The sequence below is a fragment of the Pterocles gutturalis genome, unplaced genomic scaffold (assembly GCF_000699245.1).
Source record: "Pterocles gutturalis isolate BGI_N339 unplaced genomic scaffold, ASM69924v1 scaffold14924, whole genome shotgun sequence".
In the NCBI taxonomy this organism is placed as follows: Eukaryota; Metazoa; Chordata; class Aves; order Pterocliformes; family Pteroclidae; genus Pterocles; species Pterocles gutturalis.
In genome coordinates this window covers 1,358-19,689 of record NW_010128456.1, presented here as the reverse complement: position 1 = coordinate 19,689, position 18,332 = coordinate 1,358, and the positions used below count along the sequence as shown (strand labels likewise).

At 43.5% G+C, this 18,332-nt stretch overlaps 1 protein-coding gene across 1 annotated transcript; it reads right to left on the bottom strand.

The window, feature by feature from the left end:
• Positions 1–1,280: 1,280 nt before the first annotated feature.
• Positions 1,281–17,576, bottom strand: LOC104466270 (protein spire homolog 1-like; the record flags this gene model as incomplete). Its single annotated transcript, XM_010079635.1, has 13 exons — positions 1,281–1,691; positions 2,888–3,030; positions 3,438–3,465; positions 4,391–4,455; positions 5,795–5,926; positions 7,108–7,259; positions 7,806–7,881; positions 10,480–10,548; positions 12,625–12,786; positions 15,659–15,724; positions 16,012–16,137; positions 16,890–17,054; positions 17,545–17,576. Coding segments are annotated over 13 exons (1,388 nt in total), but the record flags the coding sequence as incomplete, so codon positions are not given.
• Between the last annotated feature and the right edge of the window lie 756 nt (positions 17,577–18,332).

The following is an 18,332-nucleotide window of genomic DNA, read 5'->3' as shown; positions in this document are numbered from 1 at the left end:
GCTGTTGCACCCAGGCCCTAAGAGGCACTTTGGGCTTGCAGATTAATCAAAATGGGCTGATCTCTGCTCATTTCTTGCTCTAAACTACCTCACTCAACAAGCGTCCAAGAGCACCTCATGCCCCTGGCCCCATGCTGTGCCCATCTTGCCAGCAAGTGCAGCTGCGGCTTGGCTGCCATTTCCTGGAGCCTGCAAGGAGCCCACCTGCCCAATATGGATGTGCCTCCCAGCAGCACCAGCGATTAGCACATGCAGGAGAAGACCTGGGCAGGCAGGCTGCACCCCTCCTAATTGACTGAAGGAAGATGAACACTTGAACTTGCTCCAAAAGGAAGCACAAGCTCCAGCTTCCCCACATTCATTTACTTGCAGAGCTTGCCCAAACCTGCAAGTAGGCATCAGCTTGCAGGCAGGCAGTTTAGAGGAAGCGGAGTTAGGCCAGTGCAAATCAGCTGGAGGTATTGACCCTTCTGGCAGTTTGGATGCAGACCCTGGGCTCAGCTTAAACATGTCTTTGTTCCCTTCTCCACTATATCTAGAAGAACTGGCACTTCCCAGCCATTATTCTCTTCAGCATGACTCATTCCAACTACAAGTCCATTGTATTCTTCAACACTGTCTATCCAGGCCCTGAAAAACACACCAGGGAGAACACCATCAGAGCACCTACACCCCTTCCATACAGGCAATTCTGTGGAGAAACAGACATACTATCAGATATCCTTTTTGTTTTGTTTTAACCACACAAATAACTTATCAAAATGCTCTTTATTTGTCCAGAATGCCACACGTAAAAGTTCAATTTAGCTTAGGGCAAAGCTCAAGGCCAATAAAAAGCACACAAATCTTTCCAGAACAGCCATCCACCCCTCAGGTGATGATGGCATTGAGATACACTAGGTACTTCAGTGACAAGCACCAGAGAGCTCTGGTAGCAAAGCATGGGTAGGGCACAGACAAAAAACAAACCAAGAGCTAGCTTCCTAAGCAAGCAGCCTGAGCAGGCTGCCTGACAGCCATTGCTACAGCATTGCACAGATCAGAGCAGTAAGTTTAAGTGCTTTTAGTAAGTTATCAGGAAGGAGTAAATGGTTGCAAAATGCATGGTGATGTGATCGCTGGAGAGCTCCACTTTCCAAGCCTCTAAGGGAGAGTGGTTTTAGGTTAAAGGTTTCCTTGTACTCATTACATAGGGCAAAGACTGCTCAGCAATGAGTGCAAACAGTGCCACAGAACAATGACAGCTGCAGGTGCAAACGAGGAAAGGCTAGAGGCATGACAGTGCTTCAACATTTATTTTCCCCAAAGACACATAAAAGAATTAAAACAGTCCTAAAAACTACAATGCTTTATAATACTTCACAATACATAAATACTAACTGTGCATCCTGCTTAGAGTAACCAGCAGGGAGGTCTTTTCTTAGGCCTTTATGTCAGTAGGTGCATAAAGCTGTTTCACTTACTTCAGGTACAGAACAAGTGACAGGAGACATGTATGGTAGAGTCATTCTAGTTTGGTTCAAGACCAGGAAATTCTCCTGAGTGGGATGCTCTCCTGTTGACTGGAAGCTATGTTCAACAGATACTGCTCACATCGCGTACAGATGTCTACAGTCAGCCAGTCTGCCGTGATCCCTGTGTAACAGCACAGAGGCTGTGCTAGGCAATGGGGTTCCAAAATGACAGGTACACTGGAGTGAGAGAGGGAAAAAAAAACAAAAAAAGAAAAAAAAAAACCAGTAAAGTTGACCCAGGTTTCTGTTAGAGGGCATGGTGCTCTTCTACCCTTCCCCCACACATGATCCAACACTGCTAAGTCATTTAGCTAAATGCATGAGTTCAGAGCAGTCAGCTCCACTTACGAAAGCTCCTAAGCACCATAACAGCTTCATTTACTGACACCTTCTCTCTGTTGACAATATGTCAGCTAAAGGGTTAATGGATATCTGTGGTTTTGGATATAAAGTGGATATCCAAGGTTTTGGCCACATCCTTATAGCATATGCTGTAGGATGGGGGTTTTTGCCATCCTGAAGTATGACAGTCATGCAGTCACCGAGACCTCTTCTGCAGCACTTGCATTATGAGCCAGATCAAACCACTGCCCCACACAGTTAACTTCAGTAGTGAATACTGCCCCTGATTTTTGGCAGCTGAAGTACAAGCCTTTGAACCAGAAGCTGCTGAGACTTCATTTTGGTTACATTAAATAATGGTTTCAGAGAGAAAAGATGCCTGTTTCCCCAGTAGAACATAACTGATTTGGAAAGAAGAGAACAGATAATGCATGTTTCCAGTCTTGGATATTGTACTTACAACCACAAGGTCTATCTTTCTACCCAGAACTATTCAAAGGTCTTTTTGAAATAGTTCCCTTTCTAGGGACAGAAAGGAAAAGGTGTCTGTATGTGTGTGGAGGGACTGAGAAACCATTTGTGGCATTACTCTTCAGTCAGTTATACCTGAGACCATTAGCACATTTTATTTCTAGGTATAATGGGGGTACTCCTGGGTTGTAGTGACAGACCCCCTGCTGTGAGGGACAGACTATAATGGGGCCTGGGAATTCTTACACAAATGAAGCTGTTGCAAGGAACCTTCTATGTCTGGGCTAATATGGACACTTCTGAATCCATGTTGGAAACCTGGTAGCTAAAAAGCAAAATGGGTTTCAGAGCACCCACACATCCTCCCTTTTGGCCATCTAAAATCCACAATACTTCCAGAGAACTATAGACTAGTTAGACCAGTGGCTAAACCAGTCATTCAACATAACATTCAGCTGACAGCATAACGCTACATACTGTTATCTGCGTGTTTGCAGACTTGCATATAAGTAACTGGTAACATCTGTCAAGGTAAAAACAACATCCCTGTCCAAGCTTACCCAAAACACTCCCAGTGCTCTATTTCATGCAGCAACTCTGAGCTCTTCTGCTCTTGAGTAGCTGGGTCTTCCTCTCTGGAGACTCTCAAAAGTTTTAGGAAGTGGAGTGGCAGATGTACACATGTTCTGAAGGGCATGGACATCTAGAATTACAACACAAGTCACCTGAGTTCTCAGGGAAACACATCCTCCTCCTTAGCAGGAAAATTTGCATGGCATGCAATTGATTTATTGGTGCACTTATAAGACAGACATTAACACAGTGAACTTCCTGACCCTTGTATAAATAGTGCAACGAGTAATCCCAACCACTTTGCACAGAGTGAAACAAAAAGGAACGAGAGTTGTTTTAGCTGAGTACGACAAGAGGGGTCTGTGGCACCCTGGCTGCTTTTGCACCTTGTAATATTCCTTCTGTTTTCTTAGAAACAAGCTAGAGGGTAGATTTGAGGTACCAGTGGGATGCAGGAAAGCTTCCTATGACTAGGTGAGGCACAGGGAAAACAGAAAATGTAAAAAAACCATATGCTATTGTAAAGATTAGACTTGCCTTGATGCAGCAGTCACAGCAGACAACACTACGAAAAAAAAGTTCCCAGCATTATCATTTGAGTAAAGCTCAGCAGATACCAATGCTGCTAAGGGTGACTTTCCCAAGTAAGTCTTAATTTGTGATTGTGGCACAATCACTTGATGGCAAAGTAAGCAAGCTTAGAACTCCCCTATTCAGTTTGCTAGCCCTCCTACTTATGCTAGTTTAGATCATCTGAAATGTGTCAGCATCCGTAGCTTGAAGGCTTGATCTGCAAATGCCCATTACTTTTCACCCAGCACTACCACCTTCAAATCTACTTCAAATCTACTTAAGTGCTTCAAATCTACTTTAGTGAGCCTGCCCATTACTTTTCACCCAGCACTACCATCAGGCACTTACTCAGTTCCCAGTGGTTGTTTACTTCTTGTTTGTAATCAATTCAGTGCTTCTCCACTGCTTCAAATCTACTTAAGTGAGCCTTAATGAGCCTGAAGTTCCTCTTCTTCTCTCCCATGAACAGAAAACCTCTGACAAATAAGTGGATACAAGTAGGTCCAACTCCTTTCCCAGTCACAGGGTCTGGGACTTTCCCAGTCACAGGGTCACTTTTCCAGTTCTCAGTGGAAGATTCTGGTGAAAAGCCTCTCCCAGAACCTGCACAAACCCTTGACTTAAGTTAAAACAAACTTTTAGAGCAAAACGCAAAGACTGATCTCAGAGAAAATGAATCTAATACTTGCACAGTAAATTCAGTTAATACTGAGAGTTGAGATACCACTTCAGAGGCAAGTTTTTCCACATCCTCTGCAGCTGTAGACACTTCAGCCTGGCTTGTGCCACAAGGCAAAGCTGAAGGGCTCAGCAACCTGTTCCTATCCAGTACTACAACATTTTGAATACTGAGGATTGTCAGTACTGTTCTTTCATTCTTTTCTCCCTCCTCATTCAGTTCTTTTGTACCAACTCACCTGCTGCAGAGGTGACAGCTGTAAGGCCACTTAAGAAACATCTGCTTGTGGCAGCTGAAACAGATCTGTGGAAAGGAAAGTTGCTTGTGAATGCCAATGGGAAATATCTTTGTACCAACAGTATCCACTGCCTGCCAAAGAGCAAGCACATGAACCAACCTTCTGAAGGCTTTAGATCCACATACAATAACAGAGGTCCAATAAAGGATAGCAAAGACACAGGAATTAAAAGCTAAAAAGGCAAAAAAAAGTCCTACTTGTAGGCCAGTGTTTTTATGATGCAGAGGTTTGGGGCAGCTGCCTGACAACAGGAGTTTAAAAAAAGGCTCTTGAGCAAACAATAGCTGTATTGTGCAAGAGTGTAACAGTAGCTAGTTAAGAGAGAGGGAAGAAGAGAGACATTATTTGAGGTAGACTGCAGCAATCCCAAAGAGATTAAGTCAGGGCAAATTTGAATCCAATCCTGAAGCAAAAAATGAGTCATAAGGAAGCTGATGAGTCGCTTGAACTTTATAAAAAAAGAACACATTCATACACAGCTGGCAGTCAGAAGTGATATTATCTGGAGAAGTAGAGCTTGAGAAAGCTGAAAAAACATCAGCAGTAAGAACACAAAGCGGGTAAGAGAGCCATTTTAGAATAGGCAGACAGCAGGCATGTTAAAGCAGGGTTTGGAAGTAAGGTGAGAAGAAAACAAGGATTCAGTCTCAGGAGTATCAGACAGATTGTGGAAGTAGCATTGCTCTGCTAGCAGAACCCTTTGGCTCTGTCTGCACTGCTAAATAAGTGAGAGCAAGAAGCTGACCCCTAAACCAAGTAGCAAAGTCTTGCTCACATCTGTGTTGCAAAGGGCTTGTACTCACGACATCTGCTCTAGAGGGGCTGCTTGCAACAGCCCCTCTGAAGGCGACTCACTGAATAAGCTGGCAGCTAAGCAGAGTGGACAGCCAACAGTCCTGTGCTGCAGGTCATTCCCTGTCCCCCTCATCTCCCCAAACTTTGCACTGCCTCACAGGAAGGTGGTTTGAGTCAGCACAACTCAGGTGTGGGAGTCTGAGTTAAGAGCCTTTGCTTCACTCTTTAGCAGTACCAAATCCCAATTACTTTGTGATTTCAGAGCCAGCCAACAGCAACGGCAGTCAGCTCTTGGGGCATGGAAATAACAGACAAGAAGTATCAAGAAAAGGTTATTTTCTAGGCAACCTCCACAGTTTAAGCTTCATTAGAAGCCATCACCACACAAGTATTAAAAGATCGTTAAAGCCTAGGGCCAAACTCAGATCAGCTGTACGAAGAGGGTAACTTGAGGCAGAGAGCAACTCAGCAGTTCAGCACTGAGGGCCATGATGCCAGACAGCTTTTGAAAAGGCAAGGACTGCACAAAGACAAGGAGAGGAAACATACCTTTGCTCTGGGAAAGACGCCATCACCACCTCCTTGGGAAAAGCCTTGCCGTTCCAGCACCATTGCTGCATATCTGGTTCCAATCAGCTCAGCAATGGTTGGTGATGGACGCTTGGTAGGAAAGGGACAATCCTATCAAAAGACAGAAGTTAAGCACCAGAGAAAACTGAAGGAAGCAGATATTTAGGGAGGTCATCTCAAAACCATGCCCCAAAAGGCTCAGGAGCATCTGTCCTCAAAATTCAGTTTTGCCAGTGATGGGGAGTATCGGTTGACTCTTTGACAGTATTAGCAAAGAAACTACTACAAGGCTTTCAATGGTTGTTATAGTTTTGAAGCAGCTTCCTGACACCTCCTTAGCAAAGCAGCTCCTTTGGTCACCACAGTAGTTAGTTAGTACCATCTCCAGAGCCAGTCTCTGGGGAATTCTACCCTTTGGTACAGACCACAGCACAGATGGCACCCTGGCCCCTCCTAGGTACATGATGATCCCTTTCCACAGCACAACACTCTCTTGCCTTCTCTTTCTCAAGACCCACTGGCCCCACACAAACGGCACCTATGGTCTGGTGGTCGACCAGGAGAGACAACAGTGCTTTTATCCCCAGTTGGGGAGCCCAACCCACTTGCATCCCCCATTACACTGCTGAACACAGAGGTCACACAGAGTTATGGTTAGTTTTTTTATGGGCAGGGCAGGGAATGATGCAGAAGGAAAAAAAGGAGGCAAGGGCACAGCACACCTTGTCAGGGCAGAACAGAGCGAGGCCATGATTCAGAAGGTTGCTTGTACACACACAAAACCCAGCATTGCTCCCATAACAGTCATTCAGAGCCTGATTACTTCAGTACTGCATACATTTAAAAGTCACTGATGCGGTGCTATCTACATTTTGTCATCCATTTGTTGCCTTTACTGCAGCTTAAAGGATGTTTCTGAACATATCAGAATCTAGAAAGAATGAAGGGAGATGGAGAAAGCAGGACAGTGGCACTACCAACTACAGTCTGCTTGAGGAAGCCCTGACAGACATTTTCAAATAATGCAGTTGTTCCTCATACAAGAAGAGAAAAATACAAGTTTATTTCATATCCTTCAAACTCGAAAGCTTCCACAAGGTCACTACAGCATCCAATCTTCTCTTAAACTGTCTCCAAGGAGACAACAATACCCCAACTTAAGACCAGCATACAGAATACCCTAAGATGAAAACCACAGAACATGCTTACTGCTTGCACGAGGATCAAGGTGCAAGCTCTGGTCACTACCAGATGTATCAGACCAGGCTTGCTAGCTGACATGACGGACTTACAAGTTCCTTGCGTTGAAGGCCTCTCTCTAAAGATTTGGACCTTTGTCTGTAAGCAGGCAACTGCTGTTGGTCAGCATTCAGGAAACCATTAGGTTTAATGTCTCCTAGTGTGGGTGCATTCATGGGAGGACATGTGCAATTTGCAGTGAGACCTGGATAGGAAGAGAGAGTTTTAAGGTGCAGAAAACCAGCTGGCAGCTTCTACGTATTCACCCCAAAAGCTGAATGCTCAAGAGCATTACTCTGCCTCCTGAAGGCAGCAAGGCTTACATCTCTCTCCCTCAACCCCCATGAGCTCAGATCAAAAGCAGAGGTTACAGCAAATATGCTTGTCAGTAGGCAGTGATGAGGCTTCATTAGCACCATTTAATTTAATAAAATCAAGTGGTGCACTTTCTACTTGAACATTCAAAACACTCATTTAGCTTTTACTGTGAATTCCAGTTAGGCCTTTGGGGACATGCTATCCTTGTTTTGAAGCTGCAGGAGCTATACAACCTTCAGTCAACTGCTGAGGAATGGTTTTCTAAGGGCATCTGCCCAGACTCATTACTTAGTGTTGGAGCTTCTCCTGTAAGTGTCCTCAGGTGATCAGAGAGGAAGTGTACAGTAAGCTCAACCTAAGGCTTTGAGAACCCAGCAGGCCACTGATTGTACTTTGTAACCTGGTTTAGATGTGCCACTAGAAGTACACTGACCTGTGCTGTTGCAGGATACTACTGATGACCTGGCTGAGGCAAGCCAGGTGCTGGAAGGCAGCTTGGGAGTGGTTTCCTGTAGAGCAGAGGACAGGATATTCTCAAGCTGCATACAGGAGACACCAAGCCCTCTTCCTTAGAAATGCTGCTGCTGCTAAACAAAACCCAGGATACCCAGGACTGTCCAGAAATGTTCAAGGCTCAGCCAAAAGTGGAGCAGAGAGAGAAATCAATGTGGCACATTTAGCAGTTTTATATTCCAAGAGATAGTAGCAAGATAATTCTCCCCACAACCAGGAAGCTCCAGGCAAGCTAGTGGCTGGAGCCACTAATTGAAATTCATCTGTTCTCTCTCTCACTTAAGCAAATATTAGTCACAAAGTTTCATCTGATCAGGAACCAACTTCACAAAATCCTCCCTATACAACTCTTGAGTACATTGGAACTATTTTCTTGGCTTCAGCTCACAGGTAGCAACACTGGAGAACAGTTCAAGAGACTGTGCCCCACTAACCCAACTCAAACCCAATGCTGTATCTCAACAGCATTGTTTCTAGCTTCTCTAGAAAAGCAGAAACTAAATTTTATTATATTGGTCTCCATATGAAGGTCCTTCTAGTTTAGCAGTAATGCATCAACGACAGTTCTCAAATGCTGAATATTCCTACAAGTAGCACAGACTTGTGCAAATATAGCTAAGATGTTCTGCTTTTATTAATTCATATCCATTTTCTTCAGTTAAGCAACTGCATTTCAGACAGAAATGTTTACAGAAAACAGATTCCTGTTTGTATACCAGCGCATCTGTGCTAGACATGTTGCATTAGGGCTTAAGTTCTGTTCCACAGAATTTCTGAATATGCTCAGACTGAATTCCAGAACCAAGCAGTCAAGCTTTTCATGATCAAGCCAGGATTTCAAAAACCCAAAGACTATGTATCATGGTTTATTGAAGAATGGTGCTCCTGAAATTGCTCCACAGGCAGAAGAGTGGGAATGTACCAGTAAAGTTGCTTCCTGAAAATAAATTATGAAGTTTTCCTTCCACAAGCTCACATACCACGTGAAATGCAAATACATCAACACATCTAGCATCAAATGCCCCACTGCGAGGTATGAGTGGCAATAGTTCTAGCCCATATTAGCCACACTCCTCTGCATATTAAAACTTCTGCAGGATCTAGTTTTAAGAGACCAGAGCAGACCTTGGTTCTGTAGGCTGCAGTCCTGTCACAAAAAGAAGTGTTTAAATATGATATGGCCTCCTGTAAAGGAAAGGACTTCAGTGAACCCAATAGTACCACATACATTCACTTTTGAGAGACAAGTTCGAGAGACTTGTCAATAGCACAGTCAAGTGGATGGGTGGTTTCATAAGACAAGAATTGCACAGGATTTGAACCTGATGTTCCAGGCTATGCACATGTGCAGACCTAATGCCTGAAGTACTTGTTCCTCTCCAGATTCTTTCAATTTAAAGCCTCACCTGAGCTCCTGGACCCAGTTGCTGTGTTGTAGTGTTGACAATTTTAACTTTGGCACTGGCATCTGGGAGAGTTAAGAAACTATTGCTTGGAGATTTCAAGGCCATATTTGGTGTCACACGCATTTCTGCATGGGAGAGGGCAACAGAAAACCCCATACACACAGACAAGATAAGATATTGTGCTGTAACAAGAAAATGACAAATTTGATACCCACACATCAGGATTTGAGATTTGTCTAGATTTTGTCCTGGTAATTACATAGTCTTTTCATTTTAGGAGATGGTCAAAACCCTGTTCTCTCACTTAGTCGACAAATTTGAACATCCCTAAAAAAACAGGGTAAGTTGAAACATCTAAGTCTTAATAAGACACAGATTTTCTAGAAAGAACTATTCTTATGCCATACCACCTCTATCAACACAAAATTTGCATTCCCACCTCTCTTACATTATACATGCTAAGGAAAAGATAAGTGGGCTTTCATTTCAAAGGCCATCCATTATTTTTCACCAATACTGACTTCACTTGCATGCTTGATAGGTCACTTTGTAGCAGGTACCTTTGGGCCTGCTCCCATTTTCCCTTGCTGCTGATGACTGAAGCTTCTGTGGTCGTTTTATTTCTGCCATGAGCTGTTCATGCCAGCTGGCCTCCCATGGCACTCACTCTTTCAGCTTCCTCTCCAGCACCTGGAGGCAAAGCATAGCACCAGAAAGAGCCAGTGGATAGAGGGAGGAGACAAATGGTGACAGAACTACTCCTTCAGCAACAGCAGTGTTTTACCAGTGCCTCTCACTCAAGAGGGCATTCAGCCTTGCACACGAGAGACAGATGAGAGAACCTTTAGACAATGCATAGTAGAATACTTTAGCAACTCTCAACTTTGAAGCAGAGAACTCCAGGAATACTTTCAGGACCACAAAATGTTCCAAACAGAAGAAGCAACAGAGGAAGTAGGGAGACTGATTGTCTTTATCCTATGATATCCTATGGAGATGTCACCTCCCACTTTCATAACCCCATGTTTTGGCAGGAGGGTCTGCCCAAAAGTTAAGTATCATTAATATATCCCACTCCCAAATCCAAACCAGTAGCTAAGACATTAGCTCTATGTTCTTAGAAACTGCTCTGTCAACCCCAGAATCATCTTGTTTTGCTACAATTAAATGTAGAACCAGGTCACTTACAGGTTTTAGATGACGCTTGGGAGCAGCTACATCAACTTTAAGGGTCCTGTGTTTTTGCTTGATGATCACCTGAAAAAGCAGAAATGATGCTTAAGCAATAGTTTTTACTCTACTCCCTGTACACCCTCCCATTCAGTGGCACAGTGAATGATTCAAGTCAGGATTTGGGAATGGAGGAGGTTGGGAAGGCATAACAAAACTGAGCTGGGAAGTATAGAATGATGTTTACTTACGTGGGGTTTTGGTAGAGACAGATTTGCCTGTGGCAAACTAGAGGCAATCAGAACCACTGCACAGCCCCTTGGGGTTTGCACAAGATGCATACAGCCTTCTAGACCCAGCAGCTCAGGAACTGCTCTGAGGAGCTACTGGAAAACATTGTACTCGGATTTTAATGTCAGGAGTGATCCTGACAAGCACCATGGTCACATCACATTCATTAGTGAGAACTCAGCTCCAGGGAGGAGAGTAATTGAATGGGTTAACAATACTGTAACAAGAACTGTACCAGCAGGCATCTGTATGCATAAGCTAGTGTCCCAGAGACTGGCTTACAGCCCTACATAAACTAGGAACAATAGCAAGATAGAATTGCAGGGCAGGTATTCATGTGAGGCAGGCTGTCTCCCTCATCAGGCCCTGTGCTTACTGCATAGGAGAGAACAGAGAAAAAAGTCCAGTTGCACATGCATGTCTTTAGCTGCCCTGATCACTTATTCTTACTTTGAGGCTATGCCATTTACCTTCCCTGTGTGTACAACTCCAGAACACGTGGGAGTGCACGTAGAAAAACACTACAGCTTCCCACACTAGCTGTGCTTTCATTCATTTGCAAATTAGACCACGGTTTGCTACAGAAGCTTTAAAATAGCTTTGCAGATGGGGAAATCCTCACTTAAGAGCCTTCACAAAGACCTGAGCAGTAGCACTCTATGCTTTCTTCTAGCACTTCTGACTCCTAGTCTTCAAACATGTTTGTGCTTCTCCTCGACCACAGCAGAAACATTTTTAATGGAGAAAATAATAAAATCAAGACCCAGTTCATCCTGCCACCTTGAGTTACAGTTCTGTACTGCACAGTACGTTACTAAACAGTACATTTGCAAGGACCACAAGCAGTTATAATCTCCTTTCCACTACTATTCATTTATATATCAATCAATATATCATCTCCAGAGAAATGTCATAGCCTTATCTGAAGGCTGGAGCCACAGTCAAGACAAGCAAGCGCTCGGGTTTTATAGACATGCACGGTTTAGCTGAGACTTTTCAAACCCTTGCACTCTAGCAGCACCAACAAGGAAAAAAAAAAAGATTATGTCTAGTGTGGCATGTAAAGTTTTCACTTTTAAAAATATCACTCTTTATTACAAGTAGAGCTGTGTCTCATCTTCTGCCGAGACATCTGCTTGCAAAGCACACCAATGCCACAAAGCTTTATGCCAATGTTTTAGGTCTGTTCATCATTCCTAGCTCAAGCTGCAGCAAGCGAACACCATCACAAGCCCTTAGAGACACCCCAGGCATTTTTGTACCTGGTCATCTTCACCAAACATCCATATCGTTGGAAGCCTCTACCACTTGAGTCAGCATAGCAGCTGCCCTGGATGGGGCTCAGGTCTTTTTACCCTGACTGAACTCCTGCAGTAGCTTGTGTACACTTCCTAGAGGCCTCTGCCTGAGGCTGAGCAAAGGACTCGCTCAGAAGTGCTTCTGCACTGGCACACATCCCACAACATCCAGGAAGGCAAGGAAACTAGTAAGAGATGCTAAGCACAGCTCAGCTCAAGAAGCATGAGAGGACACAAGTGTCCAAGGTGGAAAGAAAGCATAAGCAGGCAAGGGTCTGTTTCCTGAAACTGCTCCAGGGAAAGGAGTGGCTGACCCCTGGAGGGGGGAAAAAGTTTACCATCCCACTTCATGGAAATGTGGCCAAATTAAAAAGTTACAGGAAATGAAGCACTTGGGTGGACAAACAGAGTGACCTAATGTTGAGCTGCAGCTGGGAGAGAGACCCAGACACTTCTGGACTTGGAAGTATCTTTGAGAAAGAGAGGCTTTTGGAGAAGAGGTGTCAACAAATACTACTTAGAAATGAGGTAGAACAGTTGGTTGCAAAGTTGTCCGTTGACTCTAGTGACTCACCTTCCGAAGGGTGTACCTCTTGTGCTGAATATCATCCAAAAGTAATTCATAGGGAGAGCGGATACATTCTTTTGGAGGTGTGTGACGCTGTGCTCGCTCAGTGGCCTTGCGCAGCCTCACACCATTCTGCAGTTCACAGATGACGTTGGGCCACAGGGATGGCTAGGAGAAACCAGTGAGGGCCAAGTCAACAGCTGGCTACAATGCACAGGGTGGCATTCCCTCCCTCCATGTAACAGGGCACACTTAGCAACTGAAGTCATTCATAAAAATTTAAGGGTGTCCTTAACATCCCCTTCAACTCACTCACACATCAGGGCACAGTACCAGAACAGAGAACTGCTTCTCTTTGCAGAAGTTAATTTACAACGAGGAATCTGGGAGCTCGCTCACCAGGTTCATTCCCAAATTTTGACATTAACTTTATGAATGTACTTCAGCAAAACACAGCTGCCAGATCTAGACCCATTTCCTTGAATACCTACTTCCTGCAAGTACTCCACGTGCCAGAGTATTTTCATATTATTAGACCCTAGGAAACACTGGGAATGAAATCTCAAATCTGACCATTAAAATCATCTGAACTTTCAGAAACCAAGGGTTGAAAGGCCCACAGACAAAAGAGGAAGACAAGAGGAAAGGGATCTCATACTTTAACCTTCACAGCAGCATACATTAGCAGTTTCAGCCTGGAGACACAAGCTGATAACTCTGACATCTGCTCATCCTGTTCCTGTATTAAAATCTGAGGATGCTCAGGCATGCAGTATAATCCAACAAAAGTTAAAGACAGGGAAAAAAAATAATCAACTCAATAGCATGTTTAGACAACATTGTAATGGAAGTGCTAAGTCAACAGCTTATCTGGATCCCAAAGGCAAACTAAGTAAGAGCAAGTGATTGTATTATAAACAGAGAAAGGGAAGCAAAACATTTCAGAAAACTGCCTCAGAACAAAACGTCTGACTTAGACTCCTCTTCCTTTTCCACTTACAGTATGAAGCATCTGCTCTCAACTTATCCCTTCAGATATCTTGGTATAATATCAGAGTCTTATGCAAGCTCTGACTGATAGCTGCCTTCAATGAGATAGATTTTTTGTTGGATTGTTTTAGTGCGGCTTTGATACAGTCATACCTCAAATCCAGAAAACTAGAACTGTCAGAGAGCGACCATGTAATAGCTGTATCTCCTGGACTACATTTATTGTGTAGGAGAACATACAAAAGTCTCTGGACAAACTGGTCAGTATTAGAGACCTCTGAAATAGCTTACTTATCCTGATCCATTTGCATTTTCTAGAGTTGTACTTCACATGGTAACAGAACTTGATGAAAAGATGTGACCTGAAGACAGACTTCCATGCTGTAATATTGCCACATTAGCTTCAGCACAAGAATTACCTTCAGCTGGCCATTTTAGAGCAACTTGTACACCCAAAACATTTTTCAGATGCAGGGGACATTGTTATTCCCTACTGACTGGATCACTGAAATTATTCTACTTGGGCCATCTCATGTGTTGTCAAATTCTGCATAAACTTCCCACACCTGTGCAATACAACACAAGATGCTACAACACTGCAAACCCATTGCATTCAGTTCAACAGATGAGTGGTAAGACAGCTGTGTTCCTAAGAGGTCTCCCTGCTTAGCTTTCAAGGTGAAGACTGCCTCATGACATGTATGGATAAGGCCTGCTGAAACTCTGCAATCCTGCACACTATCAGGATTAGGTCTATGTTTCAGAAGGCCTGTTTCATAGCAGTCAACATGAAAAAGTGTGGTCAATAGAGAGTATCAGCTGCTTGGCACCACTCAAGGCATCAGGTCTAATCTCTGGGATCCCAGTGAAGTTGGCATCCTGGTTATTTTAAACTCAAGAGTTTGTCAGAGCAATGCAATCAACTGGTGCTTAGGGACTTGGAAACTAGAGGCAGAGGATTTGCAACAGACATCCTGCTTTTGGAATTCATGTCTACTGAAGGAGCAGAGGCCAAATACACTGGCCTTCAGGCCACACGGCAAAGCCCATGTATTTATTAATGTATTCCCTGCAGAAAAGAGCTATAGCAGTTGATGAGTTTGTGGTTTGAGATAGCTTGCCAGTTTATTTTAATAGATCACAAAATTGAGAATATGCCCAAACACACATTTCACAAACATTTTCATACGAATAGTTTGAGCACGCTTCAAAGCAAGTGCTATTTAGACAAAGGGAGTGAGTCCACAAGTCTCTCGGGGCTTGCCGTTTGTCTCCACAGACTCCAGACTACAGTGCATTTGTTTATGCTGGGCAGAGCTCCAGCCAGAAGAGCTATTTGTTTCTGATTGAACCCCAACTGTGTAGGGCCTTGAAAAGAACAAAATAAGTTGCTTTCTCTGCCCCAAATACACAGTCCAAGATCTGTGGAAGGACAGAAGGCAAAGACAAGAAAGGCAGTGAGCAAAGGGTAGGAGCTACATCTCCAACCTCACCCTCCTTCACCTCTCTGTTTTAGCTGCCGGAACTGCACAACCACAAAGATGGACAGAGCTACTGGCCTTCAGTCCCCTCCAGCCTGAAACCAGTACAGACCCCACATAATAAGTGTGAACTAGTCCACCAGAAGAGATTTCCGGGAGTTCTCAGTCCAACTACAAGAAAGGAACAGACTGCTTTTGGCAGGTGTCAGTTCCTGCCAAGAGCTGGCGTCTGGGGCTCATTTGCAGGAAAAAACAGCCTGAGTAACTACTCGTGGACACTTATTCCAAAGACTGCCTCCAATTTAACTTTTAGAAGTGGTTTAAGTTGAACCACAAAGACACTCTTTGTGTAGAATAAATGTCCACATAAGGTTAACACATGAAATAGTTTAACTTCAAGTTCACTCAGCTTGTTTTGCAGAGAAAACTACTCTAGGTCTTGAACAACCTAAGAAGTTTTATGTTCAAGCTCTACTTTTTATAGAAGAGTCAATGGAAAGCTTCAGAGAGCCAAAGTAGATAAAAACACCCAACCCCCCCGCCCCCAACAAAGGAATTAAATCCCTTACCCAGTGTTTTTCCTTCTTCTGAAGGGGATTTTCCACTGAATCTTCCACATCCATTTTTCTCAGACTCTGAGAAGCAAGCACATGAGTTCATTACCTTGCACTGTTCAGTGAGTTCTTATCTGTCCAGTATAAATTATTGATGTTAATGTGAAAAGCCTAGAAGCCCCAAACACCCAAACTTTCAAAAGCTACAATAAATTACCAATACGGTGCAGAGACAGTAGCCTTTCACATCACAAAAATAGACCTACAGCTTGGTACTCCATTTCTAGTGCAATTGGAAGGTTACTTTAGAACTACGTGAGTGTGTGAAGGTAGAGGGCATAGGAGCTGAGGGGTGATCCTAAATGTACCTCTTTGGAGGTCTGGATGACAGTCACAAGCTTCTGAAGTTCCACATATTCAGCAAACAGACTCCTACAGGTCATTTCATAATGGCTCGTAGCCTCAGAAGGCCTGGACAAGTGCTCCTCACAGGCCTGAAAGAAGCACAGCTATTTAAAAGAGATCTTGAAATGAAAGAAAGCATGGTAGGATAGAATAAAGCAAGATTCAGTTTTCTCAATCCATGGTTAAAAAACATCTTCCTCACAGTCTTTTTGTATTTTTTTTTTTGTAGATGCAGAGGAACAAAGAAGCAAGATGTCCCATCTTATATGTACAATAATGTAAGTAGTGTGTAATTTATATATCTTGTTCTCCATAAGGTGTGCTTTGAAATAAGTACCTGGAAGGGGAAGCCTCCAGTGCAGACAAAGCACAACAAAACACAGCAGGTAAAGTCACTTGTCCTTTTCTTTTCCCCTGCCCTGATCAGACTGAGGGATGGGAAGTTTCTCAAACCTTTAAATTATGGTTGAAAGGAAAATATTTGAGTTGAGACATTCAAATCCCAGCTCTTGCAGAAACTGAATACAATGGACAAATTACTTTTTTTTCAATATGCAGAGTCTTCTAGGTATCTAATTTGGAGACTACGTACAGAAGGACTTCATAAACACAGTTGTGTGAGAGCCATGCTCAGTCTTCCTTCTTAATTCTTTTCCACAGGCACTTGCATGCACCTAAGATGTTTTTGCCTTTTCCCTCTGATGGGAAAGCAACATGCTCCCTCTATGTCCTCCAACAAGCTACCCAACTGCTTCCCAGAAATGCTCTTCCCCTTGGTTAACAACATTGTTTCATCAACTCCTCTAAAGCTGCTATATTTACTAAGTGGGAAGAAGGAAACCTTGATAACATCCTGCAGGGTGACTGCTGGTTTCATTGCCTCATCATCCAGCTTCAACATGAGGCGCAGCAATTTCTCCAAAGGATCACTCAGTTCCCGCTCCACTTGGCTGTCAATTCCCCAGTCCAGGGCTTCATAGATCACCACTCCCAAGTATTCCAGCAGCTGCAGACAGAGACCAAGGAAACAGTGCAGCACAAAGCGTTGTGATGAACTTCACAGCTCTCACTTCCTAGCCATGCACTTCCCTCCACTGCCCTTCAGGGCTGAGCACATCTCTCAGGATGAGAAGGGCCCAAAAGGTAGCTAGATGCTCATCAGGTAGCCTGAGATACTCCCTAAATAAGTTGTTTTAAGATTTTAAAATGGCTTTATCTAGCACCTCTAAGCCATCTGTTAAGAACACAAAAAGACTGTGGGCTCTTCCACTGTAGGCTGCATCTGGGCACATTATTTCCCAGTCCCATTCTGTTATCTGAGTTCAGTCCTAGCATTTTGTTTCATTTTCCAGATTGAGGGGACAGAGTCACTCTCACAGGGAACAGTAAATTTAAGCACCTTAATAGTTTCCAAAGACATCTGCATCTCCTGAGCTGGCCTTCTACTACAGCAGGATTGTATCTGCACATGTACAAAGATGAAGAAACAGGCTTACCTTGTCCTCTGACTGCTGAATGCTGCCAACATCTGAAAGGGAAAAAAGAGGGGATAGGGAAAAAGATAACTGCATAGACATTGATAAACAGCTTTTAGAACCCCTGTCAAGAGAGACAAACAACAAGAATTCTTGTTAATAAGGAAACAAACCCCCTTGCCTAAGGTCAATCCTACCTGAGGAAAGTAGCCCTATATCTGGGGACTCCTGGAAAGCAACACAGGATACTCTTATTGTGAGCATCAGCCCCAAGCTAACTGCTGCTGGCTACTTTTTTTTTGTTTGTTTGTTAATAGGTATCTAACAATGAAGAAAATACCGGACCTTTGTCTTCATTATTACCCGCTCTTGTCCCTGAAGAGTCAGCCTGCCATTGACCTCTGCAGCAGTGCAACTAAGTGGTGCCCTAAGACAAAGCCTGTTGCCACTTGCTGGCTACACATAGTGACAAAAAAGGGAAACTGTCAATCATAGATCTGTTGTGAGAGCTGCTATAACAAAGGAACCATACATTGGATGATGAACAGAGTAAGACATATAATAAAGTCTCAAACTATTTATTTCAAATAACGTAAGCAGTAACAAACTTTCATCCCAGCTATTCCCTAGAACCAAATGACTCACTAGAGCACTATTAGAAAAATTAGTGGGCTACACATCTGTATTAACACTCATCTACAGTCCTTTGTATAGGCAGCAGAAACAGCCTCATGACAACATACAGAAAAACAAGGGGGTAAGCAGGAAAAAAAAAAAAAAAAAAAGCTTCCCCACTTTGTCCCCACATT